This window comes from Brachionichthys hirsutus, unplaced genomic scaffold (assembly GCF_040956055.1).
Source record: "Brachionichthys hirsutus isolate HB-005 unplaced genomic scaffold, CSIRO-AGI_Bhir_v1 contig_1420, whole genome shotgun sequence".
NCBI classification, from domain to species: domain Eukaryota; kingdom Metazoa; phylum Chordata; class Actinopteri; order Lophiiformes; family Brachionichthyidae; genus Brachionichthys; species Brachionichthys hirsutus.
Window position 1 is genome coordinate 122,354 of NW_027180413.1, and position 17,659 is coordinate 140,012.

General features: G+C 43.2%; 1 protein-coding gene across 1 annotated transcript in view; it reads right to left on the reverse strand.

The window, feature by feature from the left end:
- Nucleotides 1-17,659, reverse strand: part of LOC137914769 (cGMP-inhibited 3',5'-cyclic phosphodiesterase 3A-like) — a 48,893-nt gene that overhangs the window by 17,465 nt on the left and 13,769 nt on the right. The window contains exon 2 of the mRNA XM_068758264.1: nucleotides 2,148-2,198. Coding sequence (XP_068614365.1) covers nucleotides 2,148-2,198 — 51 coding nt within the window. The remainder of the gene's footprint in view (nucleotides 1-2,147; nucleotides 2,199-17,659) is intronic.

Below are 17,659 nucleotides of genomic sequence, written 5' to 3' on the forward strand. Positions count from 1 at the left end.
TCCATTTCCCAAATAATCTCCTACCTCATCGCTGTGACCCAACCTCTCTCCGTCAGCGAGACCCAAGCCATCCCGAGCCGGGTTCTCGGCCGCAGCCAGGAAGCAATTACACTATTTATTACATGTTCTATCAAAACGGGGTGTGCTGGGGGCCGTGGGGGGATAAAACAAAACAAAAAAGAATAACTGCCTCATTAAGGATTTACTGGGAGAGGTCAAGCCAGTTGACCCCAAACATGGGGTCTATCTCATCTCCAAGGAAAGCTTTGCTTTTCCTTCCACATATTTCAGGGGGTTTCATTCGTGCAACGGGAGCCAGCTTAGATTTAAAAAGCAGCGATAAAGAGGAAAGGAGAAGGCAAACAATATGAGGGAAAATGATGACTCACGCCTGTGCATGAACGAGTGAGGATTTAGCATATACCGGTAATGCAAGCCGTTAAATCCATATCCAGTGGGTACAGTCACAGGTCTTTAAAAAACCTCACGAACTGAACGCAGCATTTTAAATAAAAACAAGTTCAAACTTTATTTCTCTTCCTTGGCTCCTGTTCGGGAAACGGCATCAGCTCAGAGGTGTTTTACTGTCGCACATCGTAAAAAGTAGGAGTTTGAAATCTGCGAATACTTTGTGCAACCTTTGTGGCAGATCCAATTATATCTCAGGCAATAATAATTATGTGTTTTCAGTCAGTGTATTTAACGTGTCACAGGACGCAGTTTTCTAAGAAAATATTCCACTAGATTGTCATAATGGTAGGAACGACAAAAGGGGCAGTGACCTTTTTCAACTCGAAAAACCCACAGTTTATGAAACACCGATCTCGTGTTTGAATTGAACACAGTAATTTGGAGACGTCTGCAACACAACTGCGATGTCACGGCTCGTCTGCCTCACAGACCACTCTTCTAGCTCCAGGCCTACAAGCGCTCTTTTCTCTGATAATCTCCCTGGGTAAAGTTCCGAACCCAATGTGTTTTTCAAGTCGAATGCAAATATTTAAACAGCTCTTTCCATACATAACTTCACTGTCAATTCCTAAGCTAAAACATCCATGACAAGCTTCAGAAGGCGGGGGGAAAAGAGGTGGTTTGGAAAACGAGCCTGCTAGTGTGTGCATGTTGGCGAATGCGACACAGTAGAGATTAATCCAACGCTCCGGTCACCAGCTAAAGAACAGAGTGTGTGATTTAACCACTCTGTGTGCAGTGCACACCACACTGAAGTGCTACAGGCCTCTCCCACCAACGACATCGTCCAAGAGAGCAGAGCCAAGGGAAAGCAGCCAGGAGATGGAAAAGGTTGCCAACATAAGCCTTGACTCCTCACACGTCTCGTCAGTCTCTGGACTATTACAGGATCCCACTGACAAACACATGGGATCCAAATCCAAAGAAAAACAAAACTGAACTGACCACTGACTCTAAATGGCAGCTTACGGAATGCATCAATCAAAAAATGTGTTTACTTACCAACCGACCCGACGGAACGAGAACAATATTTCAAAAGACTAACATGCTATTTGAACATTTCTCTTCTCTCATTTTTTTCCCCCCAACTGCAATTGTTCAGCATTTACTGCTATCCAAACATACATTGTCAGTGCAGACAAATTGTCATTTCATTCACTGTCCTGATGGCAGAACACATAGTCCAGAGAACACACACACACACACACACACACACTTTGTACGGCCTTGCCAACACTTAGGGCATTGTTTGTTCTGTATGTTCTCCAGAGCACTGCCCTGTGGCTCTGCTTTAGCTCAATACATCAATTCCCAAACATGCACACACACACCCCAAAGATGGGAAAGGTAATCTCAAGGATGTGGCTGCATGTGTCTGCCCTCTACAAACTGTGCCCTCTGTGATGAGTCGCTCTAGTTTCAATTCCCTGGCCTTTAATGGTTTGTGCAGAGCCAAATCACAGACCTACGTCCTTTAGACTAACAGAGCGCAACAATGACTGGTGGGAAGTGACAAAATGAGAGGCTGAACAGGCCTGTAAGTGCCAGGACTTCAGCTATTGACATTATTTAAAGGTGCATGTAGTAATAGAGATCAGGGCACTGGTTAATAAGTGCATGCATCTTCCTGTCAGCTGTGTACTGGCGTGTCTCTTGTTTTGGTGGACAGTTCCAACCTGTGATCCTCGCGAGCCTCTCTTGTGGTCCCATTCTGAGCGAGGCAGCATCTGTTGGAAAAAAGAGACACGTTCAAACCACAGCGCTGCGAATCCTGTTTCTGTCCTATGACTTGCCGCCTCACAAAGGCGAAACCATAATGGAGATACAGCACATTATAATGGAAAAGGGGCGGTTCTAATGAATCCCACAGGCTTGGTACAGTTTAGCTCCTACTGACTGCCTTGGGGGGGGGGGCTTTCTTGAGTCAATGAATGCATCGGTGCATTTCTGTCACTGATTTTGGGTGAACATGTTGCATGAGAGCGATAATGGAGAAACCCAGCATGTCACTGTAACAAATTGCTGCAGCACACACTGAAAGAAAAGGGCTCTGTATGCACTGAAAAAAAAGAACCCGTTTGAAAACATCTACTTGAACTGTGGAAAATTAAATGTTAGGGGGAAAAAATATTATCGATAGATCAGAACAAGTTGATTGAGATATATTTTCAGAGACTTTTGGGAATGGCATGCGAATCCCGTACTTTGAATCGTGGAACCTTTGATTCATTTCGCTAATCAAAACGTAACCTTGATGTGTTCGACCAGACAGGACACAGGTTTTTAATCATTTGGCTGCTTTGTGGGGACTTTGATTGTACATCTTCATCATTGGGCCAAAGTTCTGGCAGCAGTGGCTGCTGCTCCTCAGAACACGGTGACCCTGACAGAAAGCAAGCGAGGTAGCTGTCACGGCAATCGGCAATCATAATCTCGGCATTGCATTCTCATGTCCGCCATTTTTCCCCAAAGACTGCAGCTATGAAGAGCTCAGACTTTCTGATCAGCCGTAAAGTTATATCTGTGGCCACTTTAAAACTCTATCAAGCACCAACAAACCTTTTATGTGCACTAAAATAACCAAGCTAGATAGCATAAACCCTGCATACAAGAGAAGTACATAAGTGTAAATATTTCTGTCAGGAAACTGGAGGGTCATTTATCTTGTTCTTTACTGCTCTGACAACTTGTCAGCTGCTCCTGCACAGTCTTGGTGGAGTCCTGCGCCGTTAGAAGGTCACGGCTCTGCAGCTTCTGCAGAAACTGTTTCAGTCTTACGGTCTCATTTAATCCAACCTTTTATCCCCTTGCTCCGAGAGACAGACACAGAAGTCTACATGCACTCTTTGACGTGCCATAACAAAAAAAAAACCCACATGAATTCAAAGCCGGGCATAACACTAGAGCGCCGCAGATAGCCTCTTGCACAAAGTGACTTAACAGGCCACAGCGAAGTTCGGCTCCCCTGAAAGTGCACGATGTGGCATTTATTAAATCAAACAGTGCAACAGTGCTCCTTTTTATCGAGAAATTCCTAGAATACAACTATTATCTCTGCTCAAAAGCCCAGTTAGAAAAAGACTAGACGATAATCAAATCAAGGCTAAATTACTTATATGTGCCTGAAATGAAGAAAACTAACCAAATAAGGCCAGTTAATCTAGCATGAACAATGATGGTTGAAAAAAAAAAAACATGCTTCAGGAGCATGGAGGAGTCTATGGTTACACTAAAAACATGCGACAGTTCACTGCCAATATTATGTCTGGAGAGGTAAAACCGCATATGAATGATTTCTTAGATATCTCCTCGCTTCTCATGGACACCCTACAGCCAGCACAACCAAGTCAAGCAGTAAAATGTCCTTTTGTCCTTAAGCTCCTAGTGTACCCACTGGGAACAAAATAACAGCTCAGAAGAAGTTCATATGCCCTCCGTTTCATCCCCTGCAAGATTCATCATGCTGCCCCATAACTCAGCCAGGCCTAGTAGTGACTTTCCATTGCTTAAAGCAGTAGTCGTGACTCGTAAGAGACTGAGGCCAGGCCTCACGAGAAAAAAAAAAATATTTTTGTCTTTGTGCATGTGTCTTTCAATTACGACGCAACCGCCAGCTACAAACATGACACACTCAATGAGGTCAAAGGCATGTTTTTCTTTTTTTTTTTACTGTCATTGCATTCTTGAGTTTTATGATGGAGAGTGATTTTAGTTCAGAAAAAACCAAGAGCGACAGCCCCCCCCCCTCAAATACTGTATAATGGAAGCAGTTGGCAATTTGCTCATGGCGCTCAAAGAGCCAACAAACACATAAGAAAAACACAGCAATGTCTGTTTACTGAAGTCACGACCCAGTTACTCAAGACAATCCAACGCATTTGGTATGGGAAGCTAGGAATGATTTACTTGGTGGAAAATAAACCTTGTTACTATGCAAAAAGAAACGTGGGCCTACTCGTGGACTGTTGTAAGCAGTTCCAAAATGCTTACAACAGGATCTGTAGATATTTTTTTTTAACATTAGCATTGATTTATATTTAAAATGCAAGCCTATTATTCAAGTCCAAGGGACGTGCCGTCTTCTTCTTTTAACCAGATTTAGCTTAATTCAGTGTTATCATTTTTTTTGCAGGTTTGTTAAAGTCATGGAGGCTCCTAGTTTTGATCTATTTACACACTTATATGGTTGTGCATATTGAAGTTCATGGAATATTCAGAGTCATAAAACAATTGTTCCTGGAAAGAGGGAATGTGAGCACCAAAAACAAAATTTCAATCTTTGTTGGAAGAGAGTGGATGAAGAAATCGCAGAGAAGGCTATCTAAGAATTTCTTCGGTTTTGGTTTCAGTAATTTGGATTCAGGTAATTCAATTTCTTCAAAGTTTTCTTCAATTTATTTTGTTTTAAGTTTTTAATTGTACATAAATACACATTTCTTCTTTTTGTCTTAATGTCACCTCATGGTGTTTCATTATTGAAGGCACTATGTTTGTTGTGACAGTTAGCCTTTACATGACTAATAGGTGAGATACAAATTCAATTTGGCAATTCAGACTGATGAATATTAGCAAATATTAGCTTCAGCTGAATTTTGCCACGCTTTCTTCAACCAAACATTCAAGTGGATCCTGTCCCGGAATTCTTACGCTGTTGTCCCTCTAAGATGGAAACCTTTGCAAAAAAAAAAGGGTGATAATTTCAATTTTGAAGGATCTTTGGCAATCCAGGTCTGGGAGTTTGTTTAGAAAACTTTATATGTGTCAAGAGAAATCATAAGGAAGCGTACTCATAAATAGGTCAAATGAAATTGTAAGCCACACAAAGAAAGCAACCGGCCAAAACATGATGCTTGCCCTGTGCGAATGGGCTGCACATTTATGACTCCAAAGAGTCGGAGCCAGGTAAACTCCAGGCCTTCCTCTGATCCAGTGTGTTGAGAGGGCAGCGGTGTGGATGCCAGCACGCAGCCGTGCCCTGTCCACCACCGTGGCTCCGGGCCACAGCCCACAGCACACACTGCTGCTCCTCTGAGGTGCTGGGTAAACACCGCAGTCTCAAACACACACACACACACACAAACTACTGGAATATACTTGTTGTTTGACTTGTACCCACCAACAACCAGCTGAGAACCACTTCCCCGTTTGGTGTGAAGTGGTGGGTGAAGCAGAAGCAGAACCCACAGCACAGCTCCACTTTCACACTGAACCACCCGAATGCCTCGTCGAGAGCCCGAGCGACTGTCTGGAACCCATCGTAGAGCACGTTTCTAAATCCGTCCGGAAAGGGAACCGGAAACTCTTCTTGTCCCAATATAGCCCAGCACTATTTTACTGCGAGCAGTGTATCTTAATTTTTCATTAATGATGAAGCCCTCTTTTCTTTTTTTTCTGCCTCCCTTGTCCTATTTCGCTCCTCATTACTGGCTTCATGTGACAGCAGTTGATGTGCGGCGTTGACATAGATATTCAGGGACTGTGTTAGCAAGATGGACTGAAATCCAAACCGGATGGCCATTGAGGAAATAGAAGAAGTGCCGACTTGAGCTCTTCTGTTTGTGTAAAAAGAGAAAACCTAGAGAAAGCTGATTGGACAGTATTTTGGTTTCATTAAGGCCAGGAGATCCGACTGCAGTCGTGTTATCAGCTTGATCCGAGGGTTTGATGCACCCACTTTCTGTCCAATTAAGCTCAGCGTTCTCTCTGCAAAGTCATGGATTCCAACATATGCCCACTTGAGTAAGTGAACACACACACATGCACTGAGAATCATGCCCACTGCTCCGTGGTCTCAGAAGATTCTCTTAATTACTGCGCCTTTGTTCTTTTATCACTACTCTCATTCAAAAATATTCCATCTCCCCGCGCTCAATTTCACTTCAACCATCAAAGCCGAAAACAGGACAGATTCTACAAAGACTGCCTGTATGAAGCGATAGCAGCCGAGTCATCAGGACGCCATCAAGGTGACAATCAAAGGCCCATCGTGCTCACGTTTACTCTTTATTGCCCCGAATGGCTTTGAAAATGAGGTGTAATCTTGTTTTGTACCCCCAGGTGGAGGTATTCTCATGATTAGTGCCATAAAAATGTTTTCTCTTGGGGTCATTTTTGGGAGACTGTCCTCTTTGTTCAACTTTTTAAGAATTGTGACAATGCATATTTAAAAGAATATCATTAGATAGTGTGTGTGTGTGTGTGTGTGTGTGTGTGTGTGCTTGTGAGTGTGTGTAAAAACACACGTGATAACTTGACATTTAAATTATTGATCTCTCCATTTATGAATTTACTTTGCAGTTCTTTGTATTTTCCACTCTTACATTTTCATAAAAAATAATTATTATCCTCTTTGGGAAATATCTGCATAAAGGTCCAGACTTTAATTGGACACAAGACAATAGTAATGCAAGAGGGGAAGGGAAAATAGATATTAAATGACTCAGAATTAAGAGGGTTGTTTACTTTGTACAATAAAACTGCAGTCTAATGTAATGTGGAAAGGCATGGGCTGAGACAAACACAGATTTTTGACAGAAACCTTTTGGCTCTTCCACCCAAAACATGGCAGCCGCTGGCAGGACCCTCGTAAATCCTTCTCTACCTGCCTGCTGAGGGGAGAGTTTGGAGAGTCATTCCTATTCATGCTGGCTAATGTTTTACAGGTTTTACCGTGGGGGTCAGTCATCTTGCGCCATTTGCGTCATTGCAGGAGGGAAGGGAACTATTGAGGTGGGCTGCCAAAGCTGAGGGGGCCATGTGCAGCCAATTAAGGACACACTTGTGTGTATAGAAAGATTAGCACATGCACACCTAAAAGCTATTTGGATTCCACACCCTCTCATATTCTCTGTCTAATGCCCGCAAAGCAAACACACACGTGCACACATACACCTATACATACACACACACACACACACACACACACACACACAAAATGAACAAAAGCACACTTGCACGTGCATTGAAAAGGCTCACATGAACAAATACAATGGAATGATGAATTTCAGACACTTTGGCTTCTCTTTAACCCTCCCCTACTTTTCACACTTTCTTGCTCAGACTCTTCTAATTTCTAAAGTGTGACCAATGGGATTCATCGTCTTCCTGGGAGAAATTGAGTTTGATCTCAGAATAATCTCCCAGTATCATTCTGTGCCAGTGATGGGCCTGTCATTCTACCAGAGTGAAAGCCCTTAATAGTTGTATGACATATTCTGACCTTTAAAACAAAGAGATATTAAGTCCCACTCATGCGGATATTTGATCATAATTCAACACTATTTATTTATTTTTTCTTTTCTTATTATTTGTATATAGAGAGAGAGTTTTCCGATGCTGGCTGACTCCTTGTCAAGCAGTGAGTTTCCCCAACTCCTCACATTCAGCTGGGTGAAAATGAGGGATTCTGGCTCAGCGGACCTGGCGGCCCGCCTCAAGACGACATGCCAACATCATTAGTCTATAACGGTCCAGTCAGGATTACTGCTGGGGCCGGGAGAGCTGAGAAGGGAACACAGCACTAACTTGTTTGTTTATTTTACAAGTCTCAACTCTGTTCAGTCTGCAAAGATGCCAGCAAGGCTTTGTCTTCTTGAATTCACTGCAGATTCAAATGGCGGACAGTGTGTTGATAAAAGCAGCTTTTCTCTGGACAGCAGCACATTTGATGGAAAGTATTATGTCAGGCTGTGACATTTTGATTCATCTATATGCTAACAATCACTGGTTGGCCAACCGGTTTCCCCAAAGGTGGCTGTAGCTCCCTGTTAATTGGGTGATTAGAAAACCATCAAGAGCTCAACTTGTTAGCTCGTGTATATTTTGTATTAGTATTGGCTTCATATTCATCAAATAAGAAGGACGGTGCTGAGATAAAGAGAGTTCCACATCATCCCTCAGCCACTCGGCTTCTTCAGCCGCTTCCAGCTAAGCTTTCCTGACAAAATGGCAATATTGATTTATGCGTCTTCTTAAAGACTTTCTGTAGCATTTATGAATTACATGGTGAAAGTTCAAGGTGATGAAGAGAGTCAGTTGGTAAAAAAGGATTGTCATATTTTTCCTCGTTCGGTTGCCCACAGAACCTGTTTAAGCAATGAAAATGATAGATTTGTGCTAGTTTAGCGCTCAGACAACAATGCTGGGTGTTACAGCTCCACTGTAAAATGTTTTTTTATGAAGCTTCAAGTCTGACTGGAACAGGATGCAATATTTCTTCTGTAGGAGGAGATCCACGTCAAAAGGGTTTCTCAAAGTTAACAAGCAGTTCAGCAACGAAACACGTCGGACCTGACCTTGACATGTGAAGTGAAGCAAATACACCAAAAACGCTGGCTCGTATTAATTTTAGCTGATTAATGAAAATCTACTATTTGATAATAGACTGTTCAAGCTTTTTTTTTTTCAATCCAATTTAGGCTTTGCTAGAAGATAATTTATTGAATAGGGAATGAGAAGAGTCCACTCACACACAACGCTCTGAAAGCTGCGTGTGAGTGTGTGCATGCATGCTCCCTCCGGTGCGTATATCATTTGATCTTTTATTCACAAGTCTGACTCAGCAAGGTCTGTGTTCTATCTGCGCTCAAAGAGGACCACACACTCCCCCCCCCCCCCCCCACATGGAATATTTACAATCCCATCGTGATTCCCACAGGACCCCCAATAAACCAACAACATCCCTACATACTTTATAAATCACTGATGTGGAAGCATAAATCTACAGTCAGGACAAGACCTATGTGCAGACTGATGGAATCAATGTCAGCATGCATGAAAGTGCTTGAATGTCAGCCACTAATAAACAGCATGTTTACATGCGTGGGGCATAAATCTCTGCTTCCTCTTTTTGCAAGTGGAAGCATTTGCATTACAGAGCCCGTTCCCAGAGGTGCGTCTCAGGTCGGCCCTCAGGGCGGGTTTTTCGCCATTAGCTTGCAATGCTGGCTTTAGCCAGTGGAAATCACAGAGGGCTCCGGCGACAGAATTAAAGCGCAGGTCTGTGGGGATCGTGAAGGTACAGGGGAATAAGAAATGACCTTCCATGGCACATTCTTTTTGGGTCTCCCTCTAGGTTCCCGAAGAACAGAACCATTACGAACTGGGCATCATGCCAATAGCCATCCTGAAAAGCTGGTTTAAAGAAAAAGAGAAGAAGAGTATGAAGTAGGAGGTACTGGTTTCCTTCTGAGTACAAAAGCTGAGAGCTCCATGAGAAGACTGTCCTCTATAATCACAATTAGCTATTTCTTGTGGAGATGGCATTTGGGGTTTTGTTTTGGACATATTTATTGGTTTCTTTTGCAAAATATGGTTTCTTGTACGCAAAAAGGTATTATTTATTTTATTTTATTTTTTATTCTGCTTGAAACAAACAATAAACTAAACTAAACTAAAACTAAACCCAACATTTGCTGAGGTTCACAAGCGCTACACAGCATCTAGTCTAGAAAAGCTTTCTGTTCTGCTTGCCTGAATGATATTCATTTCCTTTCGTTCATTTTCCAACCGGGTCGCGGGCCAAGCTGGAGCCTCAGCAGTCAATGGGTGAGAGGCGGGGTACACCCTGGACAAGCCGCCAGTCCATCGCAGGGCAACACAGAGACAGACAATCAGCCACACACACACACACCTACGGGCAATTTAGTGTCACCAATCCGCCTAAGCTGCATGTTTTTGGTGGTGGGAGGAAGCCGGAAACTCTCTGAAGAGAAATTTGGAAGTCTGGCTAAGGATCCATTTTAATTTCATGCCGACCAGAAGGAAGGCCTGAGGTCAGGCCAGATGATAGTAATGGTTTGATCATGTTTCTGTAAAATAGCTTTAACAATATTTGCCTGTTCAGGGATTTGCTCTCTTAAAAAAAAAACTTTGACCTGCTTAATTTTCTCTTTTCTCCTATGTGTATAAAAGATGCAACCCATTGAAAAATAGGCCTACAATTTCAAAAGTAATCAAATCCAATCATTATGCAATGTACACCTTTTGAGTTTCAGAGGGATGTGGATAGACGCTTAAACATACAGGCCTACGGGAAGGGTAGGAAACTCCCTTTGGCGCAGGGAGATTGTGATAGAAGGGAATCGGTCTTCACCAATGGAAAGAAGCAGTACCCCCCCCCCCCCCCCCCCCACACACACACACACATTTGAGGGTCAGACACTGGTGGTGGAGGCTGATGACGTTAGCGAACGTGCGAAGACTGGGTGCTTATTGGGAGGTGGAGAAACAGCACAGAAAGACTTTTATTTAATAGAGACAGCAACTAAATGACGATGAACGATGAAGATGTGCCGATGTAACCAGCTGATCGCCTGATAACTCAACTCACTAAACGTTAAAATATATGTGCACGGAATTATGTAAAGGCATATATATTCTTCATATGAATTGCTACAGTTTCATGCTAATGTGCGCAAACATATGTACTCACGTATGCAGGTGCAATACAAGTGTAATGTACACACACACACACACACTTACACACACACACATGAATCAATTAATTCCTTTATTCTCAGTGGACAACAAGGAGCAGAAGTCGTTTGAAGTGGATGGTGCCATTCACAGATGTACATGCCAGCCCAAACAGCTACTCGTGTTTACCTAGCCATGTGACTGAAGCCATGATCCCTCCACTGACGTCAGGCTACATTCCACACATTCATCTGTCTCAGCTCGCACTGATACTGTCTCAGGCGCCGCCGAACAGAGGGAGCCGAAATCATGCATTACAAAGGCAGCAATCATTCACTGGGCCGGCTTTTGCTATATTTATCTTTCCTTGATGAAATAAATAAGTGCTACTTTCTGTTTGCCATCTACTTTCATAAGCGGTTGCTCGCTCATGAGCAGCTATTGCCTGAAATAGTCTTCCTGTTCTACTTAAAACGTGGAATCTAATAAATAATTGCAAAATGCTGTCAAGAGATGGATGCAGGGAACAAACAACTTAGTTCATGAATATGCATGAACACTTCATCTGTAAGCCACAGTATGTTTTGCTTGCTGTGTCTGGATCTTGTTGTTAAATTAATTGGCTTCTCTTGAATTGCAGGGGCAAAAGTGCAGATGAAGTTCTGATGATAAAGGAATGTAAAGGATGTAAGGGAAAATATCAGAAATCATTCTGCAAGATACTTCACTGTCCAGATGACCAAAGCAAGCAGGACATCGGACATAGTTGCTCAACATCTGCTCAACACCATATTAAATAAAATCTAAATATAATATGCAATATATGTAATATATGTATGTATATGTAATGTATCGGTATACATTAATATGAAATATAATATATTCCTAGTTGCTTTTACAGTACAATTTCTATTTTATTTTAGCCCCAAACATTGATTGCTTAATGCATAAATGTAGACCTGAAGTGTTCACAGAACCTCTTTCATGTGAGGTGAGGACTGTGGTCTTCATGTTATACCAAAAAGGTCAACAGTGAGTTGGATGACTATAGACAAAACATGCTTACTATGTTAACATTAGCACACCTATCTGCACCTGGGCGTCACGATGAAGCCTCGGTCTGCGGTGCACCAGTCCTAAACTTTGAGCGAACCCCGTCCACCGCTCACCACCTCGCTGAGGGTTTCAGGCAGCACAAAAATGTAGCACCTTCTTCACTTGGAAAACTTTGCATGAAAATTAAACCAGAGCACATCAATTCTTCACTTTTTTTCTGGGATCGGGGGGGAGACTTTTTTTTTTTTTTATCTGTCATGAAAATGAATTCTAAATGATCAAATTCTTTGTTGTATTCTCGGCTTTCTTTTGATTAAAACTACTGAAACTTAAACAACAGAGGGTATTTAAGAAAACGTTTAAATTATAAACGTATGCTAAACAGTCATCTCTGCAGAACAGCTGAGGAAACAATTGACAGAGGCACCCCCCCCCCCCCCCCCCCCCTGCCGCATGGTCCTAAAACGCAGCAAAACAGGAGGCTCATTTCGCTGCCATCTGAAGAAGGAGAGAAAACATTGCGGACAGTGTAATGGAAGCCGTTTAAACCTCACTCTGTAATTACACTGTCTAAATCCTCATTTGTTACTCTCTTAATTGGCAAATCAATAATGATGACAGGATAATTAATGAAAACAATAAAAAGAGCAGATTAAACGTGAATGTTTCTTGTTTTTATCATTGTGCTCAGCAGAGGTTCACATCCTGTACATGTCCAACAGAGTGGGTCTGTAGCCCGAAGCTGAAACTCCTCATCCGTAATTGCTGTAATTGCACATTCCATAGACCATGGAAAAGTAGAAACAAATAATGCCTGCTGCAGCTTTGGATAAATGACAAGCATCAACCATGGGGTTTTTACAATGTTAATGGGAAAAAATGCCCAATTGGAAAGGCTAATCTGGCATAATGGGAAGTAACTCAATTAATTGTGGAGGTAGACTTGGAGAAAGGCCCCATAAAACTGAGCCACAAACAGCTTCAACTGTAGGGTTGATAAGGTTGGGCGGTGTGGGACTTGTAAATACAAAATGGCTACTCTAACGAGAGTACGTTTTTCCAAAAATCTGCATGTTTATTATCTGTATGTGTGCATTAATAAAAGGGAAAAGGGACTCCAGAACAAATTAGTTTGCCTGATAATTCCGGTGCAGGCAGCCAGCGGTGACAAAGAGGAGGGCTGTGTGTGAACAGAGAACTCACAGCGCTTCCTGTTACTGCAAGCGTCATACTGGAAAACCCAGAGAACTAGAATGGAGGAGCTCGATGGCAGACAGACCTCCCTCAGCCTGGATCTACATCCAGAGCGGTCACTGTCAAACATTACGGAAGCCATCAAAGCTGCAACGATGCAAGTGGGAAACAAATGGTTAAGTGTCAGGTAAAAGGGGGATGATTTAGTGCAAAGATCACACTTTCCATCTGTTACGGTCCATTGCAGCAATTTCATTCTACTGGGTTGCAGCACATCATAGTTTGGTAAAATCACTACTGCCCTCATATCTGTCTGTTTAACATGAATAACATGAAGCTGCAGCAAGGAAACGTAGTCTTATATATTTGTATGAGTTTCACATATGAGATATAAGAGACACAAAAGCAGGCTAGCATTTTCCCATATTCCTGTCTGTATGCCAAGCGAAGCTAAGCATCTGCTCACTGCAGCTTCCTGCTGAAGAGATGAGTATAAACGCGTTGCCCATCGATTGAATTCAACTCTTGGCGAAAAGGGCAAATAACTGTATTTCCCACAGAGACACGAATGCTTGCTTTGAATATGATTCTTCCTCTTTCCACTAAATTCTGACTGTTGCTCTGCCTCGCTGACACTCATTCCTGTCCTCATTTGTGATTGGATTTGATGGCTTTGCTCAGCTGGCAGTGCCACACTCCCTTGTGGGTAACTAGGACAACTGTGTTGGCAAAATTAACCTCACGTTGGGCAATAACGCTCTCAGTTTTGGTTCATTTGGTTATGGTTTGATAGGGCTCCAAGCGGTTTGGTAAAAAAACTCTGGTTACATGCAACAACACACTAATGGGTATGATTCTGTTTGTCCCAGGGCCTCAGAACAAAGTCAGGAGCAAGTCAAGCGGAAACCTGACTCTATCGCACACACACACACACACACACACAAACACACATCAAATTGATTGGAAAATGTATGTTTGAGGCCAGTTGATGAGCAAGAGCTGCAGAATCTATGGCTATGTCCCCAACACATGGACCCAGGCCTCCGTTATTAACATCACACGTTGACAGCAACGTATCGCATTGCACTCCTTCTGTTTGTCTCCACTCATCCCCAGTAATCAATCAAATCTACAAATATAAAGGCTGTAAGCACACCCATAGGCACAACAGGTTAACTCACTAAATTGAAGATAAGTTGCAGTTTTAGTAACGTAAATATGAAAAGGCCCATGGTAATAATGACCTCAGAACCCTCTGTCCCACAAGATGCACAGGAGCAGTGAGATCTATCCGTGAAAATTACTGCGCACTATCCTCTCTGATGATACAAATCAATGAAGAGTCATACACTGATGTCAGTAGGAAAGCGTGGTTTTTTTTTTGGCAGTACATTCTTTGGCTTGCACCTCGCGCTGATGTGTTTTTCCCCCAGGGGACAGCTGTCAATGACCCTGCAGACTGTAAACATATCATTACAGGATGCACAGAAAGCCGTGGTTGTTGCACAACGTTTTATTCACAAAGAGAGGTCAGATCTCATCTTTGATGACTTTTAAAAGGGAAATTGGTTAAAAGGCTCAAAAGACTTACAGATGCTCCCGTGTTGCACAGGCGGCGGAAACGCCCTACTAAACTGGATGCTGGAATACCTACTAAAGCATGACTTTAGCCCAGTGGATCGTTTTAGAAAACTGGACTTCTAAGTTCTGGATCTACATGATGGTAAAAGTGGTGGCAGGCCTGTAGCACTTGGCCTTGGTTTTCATCTGCAGCTAAAGAGAGGAAGGTCAACTTTCTGTCTTCCTTCTCGCAACTATAGAAGAGGGATTTTGACTTTCAGTTTGATATGTTGCCAGATGCGAGTCAAACCAATCACATTCCTGACTGAAGGAGTGATGGAGCAGAGGGTGCACAGCACAGGGAGGTGGCGGCCCGGAGGTAGATCACTGCTGGTCTGTCAGACAGCAATAATCCTCCCATCAGTGGAGCAACATTTACCACAGGGGAAGGAAATGGGTTGCAAAGGGGCCGTGCAATGTTCCCAGTGCTGGCTTCTCTGAGCCGCGATAGCAGATGTAACACAGCACCATTCATGGCTTTGTAAGCATTTAGCCAGCCAGCCAGACCCGCTGCTGGCTAGAGGCCAGCCTGATTATTGACATTTTGATAGCGAGGGTTGTAAAAATGTTAGTCTGTGCAGCTATGATGCTGTTGGCCGGCTTAAAAAAAATCTGAATTGCACCTACACACTGATCACTGGAGTGGTACAAAAAAATGGGCAACACAACTTTTTTTTCCGATCATAAACTAAACCTGAGTCTACTTCAATGTCTTTTGACACCTTTGCGGAATGGCTGGAGCTTCGTCTGGACGAATGCACGAGCGATATGTTTCATTCAATCCTGTCCTCTCACCAGCGCGAGGAAAGTGACAGGAAAAAGGGCAAACTGTAAAAAGGAAGAGCGTGTAGAAAAGAGAAGGGTCGGCCGTTCATTGGAATTCAACTGTGCATGAAAGGCAGGGAGAGGAATGAATACATCCGGCGTGGAAATAGGAGAGGTGGTTTGTCAGGCATAACAGTTTGGAGAAAAGAAAAGAAAAAAGGCTAGAGAAAGGACAGAGAGTAAAACGAGGGCTAATCATCAGAGAGCTGGGAGGCAAGAGGAGACAGCGGATGACTAAAATAGGCAAAGAGCTCGTAAGAAACAGAGGGAGAATGAAATGAAAAAGAAAAAGAAGTGGAGGGTAAAAGAGAGCAAAGTGCGGTCTGTAATCCAATGAGCACATCATGAAACTTCAGATAAGGGGGAGGCGATTTTAGCTTGTGGAGTAATGTGTCCATCCTGGGCCGGAGCTTTGAGCACACATAGGATGGGGGAAAGAAAAAAAAATGAACGCGCCTCCCCAGAGTGGAGCGCAGCATGTTACCATGGAAACCGCTCTGACGTCAGAACAGGCATTATGTGATTACTCAGAGAGTCTGTTGAGGAGCGGGCCAATAAAACAGGGACCATTACTCACACTGGGAGATGGCCTGAGCTCATGTTACACACACATGCTTGCATATATACTTACACTCACAGACGGTAGACACACAAACAAAAGCATATGGAAACACACTTGCGTACACACACACAAAGTTGTAATTCATCCTAGTGCCTCCATATTGAATGACGGATAGACCGATGAGACAAAACTTGAGCATTTTTAGAATCCAGATTCATGAAAAGAAACTCACAATTTTACAAGAGCTCCCGAGTCGGAATGCAAAACACGCGTTTTAAGTGTTTGCATGACAACCTTGGTGCCGAGGAATGAGGCAGAAGCTGGAACACACAGTGCCCGGTGCTGAACCCACAACACAAGACTTCTCTTAGTGACTGGTGTGACTTCCATCCCAACAACGAGGGCCACAAACACGACCTCATCGACACAACCGCAAACACGATATCGCTGCATGCTCTGCATTCCACACGTCTGACAACCATCAAACATGCATGCTGGCATGAAAGTTATTTGTGCCACACAAAACAGATACACACAGACACACACACACATGCTTACTTCCTCTCAATATCTCCCACACATTCTCCACTGGGAGTTAAAACACTGTTAGGGCTGATAAGGATCCAGGCAAACAGTGTGGATAAACAGTCACTCTGGTAATTAAGAACCATGGGCCTATCGGAGAGGAGTATGCCGAGACAAACATGAGACCCAGACTCCATTACCATGGGCGTCCACATTCCCACCACAACGAGCATTAGGTGTGTCCTGACAGATGGTGAGAGAGACCAGGACGCTAAAGGCCGAGACTGACTGCAGTCTTTCCAGCTCCACAGTTATGTGTTTTTGCACCCAAAAGGTTCACTATGTGGTCTGATGTAGTGTTTGGGAGAAACATGTGCACTTACCAGGCGCTGCATAATTTTCACAAGAATTTTAGAAGTTCTAAGTAAGCATTTGTGAAATGTGTTTATGTTTCAATATGAATTGAATATGTTTGAGCTCCACTCAGAAATATCTGTCTCTGTTCACACGTGAAGTTGCATGTTCACATGTGAACGGTGTATCTTGCACTGCCGTAACTGTATTTTCAACTGTCCTTAATGGGCATGATGCAAGTGTGTTTATTGCATTTGGGACAAAGCTCTCCATGTCACCTCTCTGCCACAAATGTGACTGAGCTGGGGCCAAAACTTGATATACTATACTCCACACCATAACTAATCTAGTTACAGCGATTCCATATCTGTTTGGATCAAATTAGAGGCGTCCAAGCCCAGTAGCCCCCCCCTCCCTTCCTGTCTGTCCCTGTTACGTGTGTGAACATGTCTTATTTGTTCTTCTACTGTATTAGCAGATGCACATGTGTCGAATCATGCATCACTGTGCGAGCGTATGTGTGCCATGTGCATTTGTGTATGTCCTGAAACAAGCTGCAGCCCATCTGGCAGGCCAGTCAATTTAATGAGTCTCGTATTCATGCAGCGTGTGCAGCCACATCCGGTGCCTGAGGCT